The 16,624-nt window shown below is 32.9% G+C and overlaps 1 protein-coding gene and 1 non-coding gene across 9 annotated transcripts; one reads left to right on the plus strand and one right to left on the minus strand.

The window, feature by feature from the left end:
• Nucleotides 1–4,709: 4,709 nt before the first annotated feature.
• LOC110651621 (G-type lectin S-receptor-like serine/threonine-protein kinase LECRK3) lies at nt 4,710–8,454 on the plus strand. Of its 2 annotated transcripts, XM_058131141.1 has the most exons (4): nt 4,710–5,231; nt 5,409–5,465; nt 6,012–6,467; nt 6,576–8,454. In XM_058131141.1, exons 1-4 carry the CDS (start codon nt 4,778–4,780, stop codon nt 8,297–8,299), a joined length of 2,691 nt encoding a protein of 896 aa, XP_057987124.1. In that variant the 5' UTR covers nt 4,710–4,777; the 3' UTR covers nt 8,300–8,454. The 2 variants fall into 2 exon arrangements, with proteins under 2 accessions (XP_057987124.1, XP_021662690.2); XM_021806998.2 differs by having other exon boundaries at nt 6,012–8,454.
• Nucleotides 8,455–9,442: 988 nt separating this feature from the next.
• LOC110651620 (uncharacterized) lies at nt 9,443–15,881 on the minus strand. Of its 7 annotated transcripts, none has more exons than XR_009141991.1 (7): nt 15,510–15,880; nt 14,821–14,847; nt 14,003–14,249; nt 13,708–13,771; nt 10,840–11,015; nt 10,355–10,568; nt 9,443–9,764 (listed from the first exon to the last, which is right to left on the minus strand). It is a non-coding gene; the product is annotated as an uncharacterized LOC110651620 (transcript). The 7 variants fall into 7 exon arrangements; XR_002494221.2 differs by lacking the exon at nt 9,443–9,764 and adding an exon at nt 12,951–13,039 and having other exon boundaries at nt 10,232–10,568; nt 10,840–10,954; nt 15,510–15,881; XR_002494218.2 differs by lacking the exon at nt 9,443–9,764 and adding an exon at nt 12,951–13,039 and having other exon boundaries at nt 10,232–10,568; nt 15,510–15,881.
• Nucleotides 15,882–16,624: the final 743 nt, after the last annotated feature.

The following is a 16,624-nucleotide window of genomic DNA, read 5'->3' on the forward strand; positions in this document are numbered from 1 at the left end:
AAAAATATTTTTTATCAAATAGACAATTGAGTTATTTTTAAAAGAGGAAGTCATTTTCTATTTTTTAAACTTTAACAAACTCATTAAAATGTGAAAATATTTATATATAAGTAAAATAAATACATACAATTAGTTTAATATAACAATAGAAAAATATTTTCATGTAAACATAGAAATATTTTACATATGCAAGTTATTTTTCATGAAAAAAATAGAGACTTAAAATCTAAAAATTTTAAAAATAATACTTCAAAAATCACCATGTGGCATATGTTTTTTTTTTATATTTTGCTTATTATTTTATTTGTAAATTAATAAATTTGAAGGATCAAAATTAAATTTGATTACAATTAATTTCTTATTTTAACTATAAAGGTGAAATTATTTAAGAGCTAATGTTAATATTTGAAATTCAGCTCATGGTGAAAGTAGAGATCTTAATAAATAGTTATTAATTATTTTATATTAATATAAAATAGCTTAAATTAGTATTATAATTACATTAAAATCACAACTAACATTAAAATTTAAATGGTAATTTAAGTTTGATTTTGTATGGTAAAAATTGCATTTACTTTCTTTTTCCAAAATCAATTTATGAAAATTGGAAGCGAACCGTACCCCATCATATTTACTACTACTTAAACACTTTGTAAAAGAGTATACTACTTGGGTTGCCAACAAGACCATGCGTCAGTCCACTAGTATAAAGATGCGTTATAGTAACAGATATAGTCCAGTGAAGCCTATATTACCTAAAATTGATTATAAATTAGGCAAAAACCTTTATGATGAACTAATTAAATCATGTCCGGTGAAGAAAAAAGTTAGATTGACCTAGTTAGTGTAATATCATGAACAATATGTACATATTTTGTTTATGTATGAAACTATATTTTGCATCTATGTTTGTATTACCTATGTATTGAATAGTTATAATTAACGCATGAAGTAAACTGTTAGTTTATAAAATTCCTTTATTAAATGTTTTTATTACCATTATGTTTGAAACATTGTGCAATAGAAATATATGCATTGTTATAGTTGTGAAATTCTATATTTTTAAATGTATATTTGTTACAATAAATAGGTATGGCAAGAGAATAACAAAGGAGAGATTACATAATGCTAGGTCCAATTGATCCACAACTTCTTCGACTCCAGTCACAGCACCGTTCTGAAGCAATTTGGAATGGCACACTTGAGCATGAAGTGCTTACCTGCAAGAGGCAAGGGGACATCTTACACACTAACATTAACGACAGAGTAGTTCCCCATCTAGCAGATTTTGGATTTATTGAAATTGCTCGACTAGGATTCTTAGCTCTTGACTGGCACCTAATTAGTGCCTTTGTAGAGCGATGGCGACCAGAGACCCATACATTCATGATACCAATTGGTGAGTATACAATCACTCAACAAGATATAGGCATTATTTCTGGTTTGCCAGTTGATGGTTCTCCAATTACTAGGAGGTCAAGGGCTGACTGGCTAGCAGTTTGTGAGATGCTTTTGGGCATTAGACCACCCCAGGCTATGATTAGAGGGCATAAATTAAAATTATCATGGCTAGCTAATGAGTTTGGAGATATTCCACAGTTTGCAGATGACTTAACTGTGTTATGCCATGCATGAGCCTATATATTACGACTCATCGGTTCCATTTTTCTTGATAAAACAAACTCACCTGTGAACTTGATGCTCCTTTCGCTTTTAGAAGACTTGAGGGAAGCTGCAACATACAGTTGGGGGGGAGCATGCTTAGCCTTTCTTTATTCGGAACTATGTCGTGTTGCAGTCACTGAAACAAAGGAGATTTCAGGGCCACTATTCCTATTGCAGATCTGGGCCTGGGAGAGATTTAAAATAATATCTCCATCATTAAGAGATCCATCAGCACCTGATGATGCACCACTAGGTGCTAGGTATGTCCTTATACTTTTATATTAATAACAATTAAGAAATGTGTCATTTCATTTTTATTGCATTACATCTAAATTTTTCTTTTCAACTAACAGGTGGAGTTGGGCTAAATAAATTACTGAAGTAACAACCCATGTACTACCATAAATTCGGTACAACTTTGACCAGATGCGCTTCCAAGATGTAACCTACACTTCCATAGTTATAGTTAAAACATTTATTTGTTATATTTTTCTTTACATTTATCCTCACTTAATGTGTTGTGACCATTAACTTGTAGATTACATGGGAACCATATACTGATGAATTATTGGATGAGCTTCTAGACATTGTGTTCAAGGTCGTCCCATCTGGAAGGCAGTGGTGCCATTAGTTTGCTTTCATATTGTTGAATAGCACCAGCCTGATAGGGTGCTTCGCCAGTTTAGATTGGTTCAACCTATTCCACGGCCACCGATGCAAACAAAAGAGTTGCACGGTTTACTCTCTGATTGAGTGAGAGTAATTGGGAGCACCACCATGCCACCTACATTAATCGCTGGAATAGGCGACAACAATTTATTGTTCAGGGGCAACAAATGGTATAACCACTCCACCATCATTTTGAATACATGGAGTGGTACCAACGAGTTGCTAGATGTTGGATCTCAATCAGTTGAGCTACTATTGGTTCTGTGATAATAATTTTGAACACATGTTACTGTAATTCATTAAATAATTTTGTGCAATAAAATTTTATTTATTACATAATTTTTTTTAACAGGAGGATGGAATTGCGGATTGTTTGCTAAAATTACAGAATCTATCAACTGAAAATGTGGAGGAAGTTAGGCGTACATTGAGGAATATGATGAATGTTCTAGAGCAGGAAAGTCACCTTTGCCAGATGCCTCCTCCTCAGCCTGCACCTTAAGCAGCAACTTTCATAGATGAATTAGAAGAGGAGCAACCAATTGAGCAGCCTGAGCCCTCACATAGACAATGTCGATCATGTCCTGCTCGACATCGATAACAGCCAGTTCATCTACAATCTCCACCTCCTGATGTTTTTCCCCCACTTGTCGCATTCCACCCTTATTGCCCTGATCTTCTGATCCAGTTCCCACGCCACCTGCACCATCTGATCCTAGTCCGTCCACCATTTTCCAACCATATTAAAAAAGTATCCCAACACAATACAGTGGTTGGGTGTCTAGCCAATCAGTCCTTGGCCCAACAGCTACATGGATGCCATACCAATCTCACATGCACAACAAAACCACATTTGACTTCATTGAGAGTCAACAGCTGCAAACACCATCTAGCGGCTTATTTGCTCCTTTTGACAGACCATCTAGTATTGGCCCATCACATTATATTTCCCCTTCATTTGGTGCATATGATTCAGAACAATACTTTATACCATATCAGTTTGGTTCCTTAGGCCATATCTTTTCTGGTGTGGGATTATTTGGAAACTATAAACAAAGTGGTTTGCATTCTACTGCAGGGGGGGAATCATCAAGACGAGAACAAGGAGAACCTAACCAACTCCAAGATGCACAAGGTGATCCACTAGATCAGGAAGAAGGGGGACAACATCGAGTTCTTCGATCGATGCGACATATAAGGAGACCTGGCTGTGGCACATGACCTATTTTTATACTTGTCTTATTTAATATATTAAATATGTTGCTACTTTTATTTTTGTTTTATTATATTACATCTTTTAAACGTTTTGCTATTTTATATACTTTTCTTAATTTATATCTTTAATTTTTCTTTTATATCTACAATATTTGCTTCTTACTCGTACAATATGATGATGAAAATATTATAATTTAATATTTGCAACTTATACAAACGTTTTATGGGAACGCTATTAAAAGTCACGTGCAGAACATATTGTGCAGTGTACCTGATTTGGTGTATGTAAAAAATTTAAATATTAAAATTTTCATTTATCATACTAAACTATTGAAATTTTAAAATAAAAAATATTCGTCATAAAAAACACACTGATTTAAATTTTATATATTTATATTTTTTTTTTCAGAAAAAAAAACATATTTTTTATATATTAAAAAAATTTTTATATGTTAGTAAGCCATTAATATTTTTTTTAATTTTTTTTTTTTCAGAATTTTTTTTTTTTTTAACAAAGTATAATCACAATTATAATTACACTTCAGAGATGTTATATTATTACTTAAAAAATAAATAAGTATTAAAAAACAAATTCAAATACATATTTTCACAAATTTAAATTCAAATACATATATTTACAATACGTTAATAAGCCATTAATCTTTTTTTTTATCTATAATTTTTTTTTATAATGTATAAACACAATATATCACAAAAATAAAATTAAAAAATTTAAACCATCAGGGCTCATTTTGCTGGAGGGAGTGAAAAGAGATTTTGCAACCTAGGACGCTAATATCATAAGCGTCTTGATCTCACGAACCCACCTTAGCATGGGATGTGGTGGCGGTGTACCTGGGACGTTACTTATAGTAGCGTCCTAGTTTTTGGACGCCACTAATAGGAGCGTTTTTGTGTCAACGCTGATCAAGGTGGGATTTTTGCCTCTGAACGCTACTTATACTAGCATTTTGCTGTCCTCCCTATCCACATCACTCACGTTTACGCCTTTTTGGTAAATAAGTGAAACACAACACTTTTTCAGTAATTTATTTGGTACAATGCCATTACACGATCAATCCTCCGAAGAAATATTATGATACAGCTGGTTCCCACACGTCACTTTGTTGGACGATAGAGACGACCAAGACCACAAATACCCATCAAACCTATCACTCTTTCCACCATAAACGTTTCAATAGCAAACAAAGGAAGGAAAACCAAAATCATGCTTTGCAAGGTCCCATTAGCCCTTTTTTTTCTCCTAGGTACAGCCCTAATCTTTCCCTCTTACGAGCAAGACACAGCACAAGATTATCTGGATGCTCACAACCAGGCTCGGGCAGATGTTGGTGTTGGACCCTTGATTTGGGATGACAAGGTCGCAGCCTACGCACAGAACTATGCAAACCAACGTATTAGCGACTGTGTTCTTCTGCGCTCTGGCGGGCCTTACGGCGAGAACATGGCATGGGGCAGTGGTAACCTTTCAGGCACAGATGCTGTAAAGATGTGGGTTGATGAAAAGGCCTATTATAATTATAGTATTAATTCTTGTGGTCCAGACCAGCAGTGTGGGCACTATACTCAGGTGGTTTGGCATGACTCGGTTCGCTTAGGGTGTGCTAAGGTGACCTGCGAAAGTGGAGGAACCTTCATTGTGTGCAACTATGACCCTCCTGGTAAAATAATGGGACACCCAACTCTCCTTTCGCTTATTTGGGGACAATTTCCTACTTACATTCCTAATTTTAGAGATGCGATAGCTCATAAATCATAATAAGGCGTTGAGGATTTTCTGGACACAATCAATGTAGTCTTTTCTTATGACTTTTAATTGTCTATTGTGTACAACGCAGGAAACATCATTGGGTGCCGCTATATAGGAAACTGCTCAAATTATAACTTCAATGCCGGTAATTGAATTTTTTTAACGGCAATAATAAGAATTTAATTTGCTTAAATTCTTAATGCTTATGATGATATAGGTATGGATTTGAAGTCCTTTAATTTAAATTTGATATTTTTTTTTTGAAATGAAAATTAAATTACTCATTGGATGTAATTTTGAAATGAAAATTCAAACTGCATTGATGAAATTTTCTTTATTTGTTTGATTCTTTTTCATACAAATTTAAATCTGAGTGATATGATCTGATTAAAAGAATCTCTTCGATTCCAAAATTTAATATAATGCAAGCTAAAATTCTTCAAAATGTTTTTTTTTTCCTTTATACTTTGATTTGAACTGTTCTTTTATACTTGGTATGAAATATTTTCAATTTAACTTTTATGTTGAAATTAAATTTCTGTCATATCTTTGAAATAATTTTTTGATTTCTAGAAGGGAAGCCTGAAAATGTTATTAATACATTTTCTTTGGCAAATGGTAAGTGGTAACGTAGCAAAATGATGGCATCAACTATTCTTTCTTATCTTCTCTGCACCTCTGACTGCTACAGCTCAACAATCCAATATTAGCCTGGGATCTTCTCTTTCTCCCGCTGGCAGCAACTCATCCTGGCTCTCACATTCAGGTCGTTTTGCCTTCGGATTCTTCTCCCAAGGCAATGGCTTTGGTATAGGTACGTGGTTTGCTGGAATTCCACAAAAGACTGTTACATGGACAGCAAACAGAGATGGCCCTCCAATCTCCCGCAATGCAACCTTGGCTTTAACCAGTGATGGTAGGCTTGTCCTGCAAGTCATTAGAGGTCAAGCCATATCCATTTGGAATGCATCAATGCGGGCATCCTATGCTTCCATTCTAGATTCTGGCAACTTCGTCCTCTACGATGCTGATTCGAGAATCATATGGCAAAGTTTTGATCACCAAACAGACACCCTTTTGCCAGGACAGCTCCTGCGGTCTGGTAATGAGCTGGTCTCTAGTATCTCGGAAAGCAATCACTCAACAGGTAATTATCGGCTTGTTATGCAGCATGATGGGAACCTTGTCCTGTACCCAGTAGCTACCCTAAATTCAAAGGAATATTCTTATTGGGGTGCAACTACTAATTTTCTAGGAGATAATGCCACATTAACGCTCAGTGAAAATGGACTCCTGTACATGCTCAATCGTAGTGGGGTCAACGCGAAGAACATTACCAATGGTGGAAATCCTGCTGATGGGAAGACATACCGCCTGACAATAGATGCTGATGGGATAGTCCGCTTGTATTCTCATAACATGGATCAGAATGGTAATTGGTCAATCGAATGGTCAGTGCCAAATGACAGGTGCGATCCGAAAGGCGTCTGCGGCATTAATGCATATTGTATTCTCTTGGATGAAGAACCTGTTTGCAATTGTCCTCAAGGTTTTGTCTACATCGATCAGAAGCAGAAAAATATGGGATGCAACAGAAATTTTCTTGTAGAGAATTGTCTTTTCAATAATGAAAATACGAAGTATACCATTTACGAATTGGAAAACATTGTGTGGGAAGATAATGCATATTCTGTTTTATCGTCGGCAGCAAAAGAAGACTGTAACCGGGCTTGTTTAATGGACTGCAACTGTGAAGCTGCTCTGTTTCAAGACCAGATGTGCAAGAAACAAAAGCTTCCACTGAGATTTGGGAAGAGAGATCTAGACGGCGTGAGTACTGTAGCCTTGATGAAAGTAGGGGATGGAGGCTTAACAACCATCCCTACAGAAAGCAAGCAGCCGTCAACTGGCATCTTAATAGGTGGTGTTGCTTGTTTAACTTTTTCCTTCCTAGTCCTTGCAACATCTGGTGTTCTTATTTTTAGACACCGTGCTTCAGAATATAAAGCCACCCATAATGAACCAGATACAGAATTGGCATCAGATGTCACATTGAGATCATTTACCTATGAAGAACTTGAAAGAGCGACCAATGGCTTCAATGAGAGGTTAGGAAGGGGAGCTTTTGGGACAGTTTTCAAAGGAGCCTTGTCAAATGGGCAGACGGCAATTGCTGTTAAAAGATTGGAGAAAATGGAGTCCGAAGGAGAGCCTGAATTTCTGAATGAGATGAGATCAATCGGTAGAACTCACCACAGAAATCTCGTACGCTTGCTTGGTTACTGCCATGACAAAACCAACAGGCTTCTAGTTTACGAATACATGAGAAATGGATCACTTACACAGTTTCTGATAAAATCAGGAACAAAACCTAGTTGGGGAGACAGAATTCGAATTGCTTTAGAGATAGCCAGAGGGATCCTTTATCTGCATGAGGAATGTGAGGCTCAAATCATCCACTGTGACATAAATCCTAACAACATACTAATGGATGAACACATGCATGCAAAAATTTCAGATTTTGGACTGGCAAAGTTGTTGATGCCGGACCAAAGCAGGACAATAACTGACATCATGAGAGGAACGAGGGGATATGTTGCCCCGGAATGGCACAAGAACCAGCCAATCACAGTGAAAGCAGATGTGTACAGCTTTGGCATTGTATTTCTAGAGATCATGTGTTGCCGGAGGAATGTGGCTGCGAATGTTCCAGAAAATGAAGCTATTCTTGTAGACTGGGTGTCCAGCTGTTTTGAGGAAAATGAATTGCACAAGCTGGTCAGTGCAGAAGAAGTAGATGAGCAAACATTTCAGAGAATGGTTTGTATTGGACTTTGGTGCATCCAAGAGGATCCATCAGTTCGTCCTTCAATGAAGAAGGTGGTTTTAATGTTGGAAGGTTTTGCAGAAATACCTATTCCTCCCAGCCCTGCTTCTGGCAGCAATACATTCTATCGCCCTACAGTGCATGTGCCTTGAACCTACTTTATTTGTTGTTGAATGTTGAACTAATCTAATTTAAATTGTAGATGATGATTAGTTTTTCCAATGTGTTATTATTCCAAATCAAAATTGTCAGAATTTGAACTCTAAATGTTTTATATTATGAGATATGAATTCGATAATTGAATTAATTTAATAAAAAGCAAGAATATTTTTATATGTTTTATTAAATTAATTAAAAAAAAAAAAAGAGAATATGCTTTATAAGAGTGGCACTAATCTTGCAGCCCTCAAATGTCTCAAAGGGGTTGTAGAAGGGCAAGATTCATATTTTGGCTTAAAGTTTCCAACATATGGGAATCATTCGCTAACGATTTGAAATTCTGCATTTGAAAAAGGGAAAGGTAAAGAACCTATAAGCAAGGAAGTTGAACAAAAAGACAAAGATGATCTCTTGAGTGCAGTGATTGAGTGCAATAATGTGGACCAACCGTAAGTACATAGATCATTTAAGTAGCATAGAAAAAGATATTGTTCCTATAAAGAATTTTATTTTCAATTAAATAAAGAGATTAGAAATTAAAGGGTATAATTGTAAATTTAATAAAAAAATTACTTGAATTTAAAATTTCACTAAATTATAAAAAATAGATTGAACTAAATGCAACATAATAAGAATAAAAGTGCAAGTAATTAAAATCGATTAACAATCAACAAAAATAAAAAGCAATTCTAGAGCTATGGGGTTCACATTTAAGCTATTTTTGGATTTGGATAGATTAGCCAAACATATAAAAATTATGAGTTTCAAGGATATTAATATTCAAATCTTTTGAAAATTCTTTCGAGTGAGATAAAGAGTGTCTTAATTAAATTTTATTTTAGTAGAGTTAAAATTAATCAAAACCCATTAGGTTAAAATTAATCAAAACCCATTAGGTTCTTTAATCAATATATAAAATCCTCTTTATCTTTATTTTATTTCTAGATCTAATTTAATTAAGTCAAATTTCTTGACTATCTATCACTGAATTTTCTCCTTTTAGTATTTTAACCAATGATTAAAAACAAAACTTAATGGGATCCCAAATTAAACATGTCATTAGACATACAAGAAATGGATAAAATTTCATAATAACCATAAAATTTGGACTAACTAGATCAACTTCATAAAATATCTTAAATATTATATACCCAACTCCAAAATTTTAAAATATTACTCACTATCTAGATTTTGTATAATAAATTCTAAACAAAAGATGAAATAAATCATTAAAATACAGTAAAACTACAGAAATCCGATAAAAGAAGTATTAGAAAATGTGAATAAAAGAAGAATAATCCAAATCTTGATCCAAAAATGGAAGTGTCAACTCTTGATATGCTTTTCCTTCCTTTTTCCAATCCTTTTTCTTCTTCTACTTGCAGCAAAATGAGGTAAAAGTGGCTTTTATATCTCCTGACGGAGAACCTTAGATTGACTCAAAAATAGTGTGCCTCACTACAAGAAAAAAAGAGATTTGAAATCAAATATTCAATTTTCAATTAGTGAAAATCAATTTCTAAATATATTTAGAAATTGATTCAAAAACGGAAAAATTGATTTCAAATCTGTATGTTTCTAAATTAATTAGAAACAAAATATCTTCTAAAACCATTTTGCAACCGATATTCTATTTCAATATTTACAAAACACATTATTTCGATTTCAAAATCTGTTTAAATTTAAAAATTGATATTTTCGATTTCAATTTTTGAAACAAATTTCTATTTCCAATCAATTTTTAAATTGTAAATAAAAGTAAAACATTTTTTAAAACCGAAATGCATTCGGTTATTAAATAGAAACGAAAATTCCATTTCAAATCCACTTGTAAAATTATTTTTAATTTGAAACCAAAAATTTTGTTTTTTCGATTAGAAATGGAAATTTGTTCTAATCTGTTTCAAAATTATCAGACTATCAAATATCAGGTCAAAATTATATATAGATATGACAGTGAAGGATTATAAAATAATGTACTAAAAAATAAAATATCATAATAACAAAAAAACAATCTACTTATCATCAACAATATCATCACTCCTCACCACCATCTGTTTATTTGTTTATTTAGCCATTATTACTGGCACCTCTACTTTCTTCTTTCTCTGAAGTACTTAGGAGCAGATCCTTGTCATTTGCCTCAACTCTATTTGCTCGTACAACATCATTTGTAGATTCTGCCCCAGTAGATAAGTTGCCAAGCTTATCTGAAAACTCAAATGGTCCCCGGTGTTCTTCATCAGTGAACGCGCAAGATGGCTGCAAAAATTTGCAACTATAAGTTATTTCGAAACCCACCCCTTGAAAAAAGTTTACCTACTCTAGACAAGCTGATAACAATGAGAATCATGGATTGCAATTATGGAATATCAAAGCCATTTACAAAATTGTCTGATTACTAGTGGTGAGTCAAGAATGAAATTTTTTTCTTTTTTTACACAATGGAACTTCAAAATGATTCAAAACTATTACTGTCATACATAAAGTGAACTCATTTAATTCAGAAAGCACTCAAGGAAACTGTATTTACCTTTTGGTACACCACAAAGAGGCTATTAAATTCATAAAAAATGCGATCTTTTATTTCACTGCTATGAGTATCAGCAAAGACAGAACAGGTTGCTTTGGAGGATTCACAACACGTTCTGCAATTGACACATTGTATTGCAATAGTCTGTATTAGAACAAGGCTCTATCATGAACATCCTGCAACCAACTGAAAGTTCAATTGTGTTTCCTTACACCAATATAGAATAACCTTGATAAATATGAATGTCATATTCAATAATTATGGAATAGCTAAACAACAACCGTTACAAATCTCAACTTTTCAAACTTTGACAATTTAGCGCTTGAAATTTTTTTCCTATCAATAAAGTGTTTGAATGGAACATTTTATTTCAATTAGGTGCATCTGGCTGGATTTACTCACTAGAAAATGGTAAATTTCACTCGTGGTACATGAACTTTAAGGTTGGTAACACTATGATACATGAATTTTAAAATTTAACTTAAAACCTCATAAACTATCATAATATCACTTTAAACCCCATACAACCTGCAACAACCAGTTTAAAGGTTAAAAGATGACGTGGCAGTCCAGGCAAGATTAAAAATCATCTTTCCCTCTTTTCTCTCTCCTCCATGTAATATCTAACTCTTACTTTCTCAACTTTATTTATCTTGAATACCTTTCCTTTGCATCTCTCTCTTTCTGATAAAAGATGAAATCGAGTTTCCTTTTGCTTTCTCTTTTTTCTTCAGGTTTGTAGTTGAAGGATATTTTCATTCTTTTCTTTTTCTTTCTTTCATTGATGATGTCTCAGTTTAATGGGAGAAGGTTATCACCCAATGGCATTCCTTTTTGCCGATGTGAAGAAGAAGCGAAATTAACAACATCATGGACCAATGCACATCCTGAAAGAAGGTTCTATGGCTGCACAAACTATGGGGTAAGTAGAAATGGAATTTTTATCTAAAATTTTTTCTATGACAGCATGATATGGACAGTCATGATTTGAGTAAATTTTTTTAATGTGAGCTTTACGATAAGAGAAGATATTTATGATGATATGGGTTATGGGTTTTTTTATATGAATAATGCTATGATATGTATATTTTTTTTCAATTTTTTGCAGAGAAGCAATTGTTATTATTTTGAGTGGGTTGATCCAAATTTTCCAAGGTAAGCAAATGTTATCATAGTTGAGCTGCTAAATCGAATCAAAAGGATGGAGCTTAAGAAAGATGTTGAAAAGAAAGAGATTGAAAAAAATTGTAGAAGGTGGAAAATGGTTCTGGCATGTTTATTGTTGTGTGTGATTGGAAGAATTTTCTCTTATGCTTGGTATAAAAGCTGATTAGTAATGTTGGGTTCTGGGCCAAAATTCGTAAGAAAAATAATGATCAAACTCACAATCCTTCAAGGGAATAACAAGCAAACTGATAATCGATGAACTAAGAGTGAACTGACAAATTGAGGGAACAACAAGAAAGAGAGAGAATAAAGATGAGAAAAATAGCATTCAAGCGAATAGTGACAAAAGAAGCTGCGTTCTACGTGTCAGGTAAAATACTTGGTCGACAATGAAGAATGAGTCATGAAAAGAAATAATCGATGGATTTCAAGTGATATTTGCGATGAAGAATAAGCCTGATGATGAAAAAAATTGAAGGAACACAACCTGCTGTATCGAAAAGAGAGAAAATATAGATGAAAGAGTGAGAGAGTGAAGTAACACACGTTGGAGGAGAGACAAAAAGGGATAGATGATTCTTAATCTTACCTGGACATGCCACATCATCTTTTTACTTTCAAACCGGTTATCATAGGCTGTATAGGGTTTAAAGTGACATTTATTGTAGTTTATGAAGTTTTAAGTGAAATTTTAAAATTCATGTACCGTAGTGTTACCAACCCTAAAATTCATGTACCATGGATGAAATTTACCCCACTAGAAAATTAAAATGGACCATTTTACCAATAAACAATATCGCTATATTCCTCCGCCTCATTTATCCATCTTATTTATTCCCTTACCTCTTTTTCTTTTTTTTTTAATTTTTAAAAAAATTAGTTAAACTTATTTGGTTTTCAAGCACTGGTATGAATATGAAAGTAAAATTCTCATAAATCCTTACAATGTAAAAGAGGGCTGGCGTTTTCGTCCAGAAATTTGAGTGGCTTTTTACAAATGATGTCTGATGAGTGAGCCTAAATCTTGTTGGATCTGTACAATTAATGAAATTTCTTTATCTTTGAAAAGAAATTACTGTTAAATGTTTAAAAGGATATATGAATTAGTTATAGTACATATAAAGGTGGTATTGAGAAATATTTTAAAAAATAGTTAAATGAAGTTGTAATTTAAAAAGAATAATATTATTGGATAGAATAAGAATACAATTCTATGAATCACAAATAGAAAAATGCAATCATGAGTGGAGCACATACTTCAATCCTTCATTATATACAAGAATCATACCACAAAAAAAGTTAATGCTTGATTTTGGAACCCAATTCGCACACCCTCATATTCTAGTATATGCATCCATCATTACACATTCACAATCATTGCAAAAAACAAAAAAAAAATGAACAGGAAAAAGGCAAGTGAGAAGCAAAGAATTGGACCAAGCCAGACTAGCGAAGAATTGATGCATGATATCTTTAAATAATACGTGTCTTTTACTTCCATGAGAAAGATTCTATGTGCAGGGTTCAAAAATGAAAAAAGAAACAAAATGACAGGCAAGTACATACTATAACATTATAACATCCAGTTTCCTATACAAAAGAAAACTCTTGTTTTGGCCACGAAGATAAGCCCAAAACTATAGTCAGAGTCATATCCAAGGAAAATGTACCAGGTAACTGACCAAACTAAGAGTCGCAAACCTTAATATCTATAGTCCTCATTGAAGATTGTGTTTGGGTAACTGCTACTCTTGGACACATCAGCCTGCAAACCAAGGAGGAAGGAAAAAAAATGGGTACATTAGATTAATTGATGACATTTACGAAATATACTCTTAGAAAGAAGACTATTTAATCTGCCACAGTCACAGTAAATTAGGGAAAAGGCATGATCTATGTCAATTGGCCTCTCATTACAATTCACTCTTAGAATCAGTTAGTTCCCAAAACAAGTATTTAAGGATGAAAAACTAATTATTAAGACTTCAATGCATACCCTGTGAATGAGCTTCTCCAATGCTTCAGTCCCATTTTCTTCAATGTAACTCTCAGCAGTAATTAAAATGTCAGCTGGCTTTCTGAAGACATCCTGCTTTCTTGGGACATACCATATATTAATGGTTTGTTGTGGGTTAACAAAGAGAGGTCTCACAAAGTGCTCATAAACATATGCAGCGCCACTGAAGTATGGGATCACCAACCAGCATGTGAGAATAAGCTTCGCATATGACCAGATTGGTATCCTGCCATTACAGATATAAAAAATTCCAGCAACGCAACAACAACTTATCCGCTTGATGCATTTCAACTCTTGGTGAAATTACCAAAACAAAGGCAAAATTTCAGATTATTTGAAAAATTTTTATTTCACAATGAAACAATATATTGAATTTGCAGTTTTGCACCAAACACCAATATGATAGTTATTCAGAAATAAGAGAAATTAGGGCAATAAATTTACTACTAAATTCTTCTGACAAAAAAAAAAAGAAAGAAAAAGCACATTTAGGATAGATTTGAGATTGGATATATATAGACTCCAAAATATATCCAAATGCAAATTTGAATGCAGTTCCTACTTAGCTTTCAAAATTCACAAACAATGATGCCTATAACAAAGAGAAAACAAGTAAGCCGTTGTTGGTCGTCAACAGAAGATTTGGTCTCAATTGCCCTAACTGAGGCATATCTGCCAAAAATAGAAATTAAATATCTATAATAACTATGTATTTTTCAGTCTCATCACCCACCCCAATAAAATCTACTATGAGAAAAAAAAAAATTTTAAAAAGGAGAGATTAGAATGCCACTTACAGAGGATAACCAAGACTAACAACAGGCCTGCAGATTAAACAAAATTAGAAATTAGTTAAGAATCATATTCTCACCCATTGGCAACGATCAATGTCTTTAATCCATCTTTATAATTAATTTTTTCTCTCATTTTTTATATAAAAACCATTTAAAAAAAAATTAAAATTAAGTGTTCGACTGGTCTCAATGGCTCAAAGTCTCCAATTTTTTAGCATACTGGTAAAACTATCTAACAGGGTCCAACAAAACCCTTCTTTTTATCACTACCTTAACGAAATCCCAGACTTAATGCTGCATTTGACTTTGTTAAGCAATTGGATTCAATCGAAAGGTAAAATAGGCACAATGATAAGAATAAGGAGGAGAAGAGTGAGAAAGAAACGCTCCCAATAAGAACATCAAAGTTCTTCAGAAGCACCTTGACGAAGCTTCCAGCTCCAGATCCCATCTCCCTCGCTGATCCCTCTCCTAAAATGGAGTGTGCTTTTTCCTAAAATGGATCTGGCCGTATTTACTTACCAGAAAATTAAAATGGACCATTTTACCAATAAACAATATCACTTTATTCCTCCACCTCATTTATCCATCTTATTTATTTCCTTACCTCTTTTTTTTTTTAATTTAGTTCAACTTATTTGGTTTTCAAGCACTGATATGAATATGAAAGTAAAATTCTCATAAATCCTTACAATGTAAAAGAGGGCTGCCGTTTTCGTCTAAAAATTTGAGCAGCTTTTTACAAATGATGTCTCATGAGTGAGCCTGAATCTTGAAATCTAACCTTCTTCCTTCTTAGATGTCGTGGATGGACAGAATTTGAAAGACGAGCTTTGTGAAGGAAAGCAGCAACTAGGCTCGACGGCAAGACACTTGCTCACCAAGCGTCGCGCCTAGGCCGTTGAACTCCGGAATAGTCAATCTCCACCCAAAAATGGTGACCGACTGAATGAGAGGGAAGAAAGGGATCGAAACTTCAAGGAGCGAGGGGCGGCGGTGCAAAACAGATGAGTGCTTTAGGTTTGTTAAGTTCACCCAACCTTAAATCTACGTAGTTTTGAATGAGATATGTCTTTAGCACTCTCCAATTTAGAAATATTTTTTCCTATTTTATTTGTTATTTTAAAAAATAAGAAAATATTAATTATTTTTTAACTTTACTTTAATTATTATTATCCTCAATATATTTATTTTTTTTCACATATTTTTACATTTCAATGGTGTTGTAAAGAAATTTTAATTAATTTTTAATATTATTTTACAAAAATATATTATCCAATAATTTTCTTAATTCTTATAAAAAATTATTGAAATAGAATGGAGCTAGTATTAAATTAATATTTATTTGTAAATATTTTTTTATTTTTTTAAAATATAATTAATTATTAATTTAAATAAATTTAAATTATTTTAATAGAGTAGGTTTATGAAAGAAATTTCTCTAGAATATTTCAAAAAAATTAATATGGTTAAAAAAAATTAATATAATTTATATGTTTGAAATTAAATTGTCCCCTATAGTTTTATGAAAATAAAATTAATATAATTCTATATATTTAAAATTAAAATTAGATAAAAATAATTAGATAACACTTTAATTTTTGAAATCGAAATTAATTGATTTCTAAATATAAATAAAAGAATTAGTAATCGATTTAATTCAGTTTCTAATTTAACTTTAAAATTTAATTAATAAAATTTATAGTAGATTTATTTTGAACCGATATAAATTGATTTCTAAATATATATAAGGAAATAGAAATCGATAAAAATTGATTTCTAACTTTACTTAAAATTTATGAAATAA

The sequence above is a fragment of the Hevea brasiliensis genome, chromosome 12, assembly GCF_030052815.1.
Source record: "Hevea brasiliensis isolate MT/VB/25A 57/8 chromosome 12, ASM3005281v1, whole genome shotgun sequence".
NCBI lineage: Eukaryota > Viridiplantae > Streptophyta > Magnoliopsida > Malpighiales > Euphorbiaceae > Hevea > Hevea brasiliensis.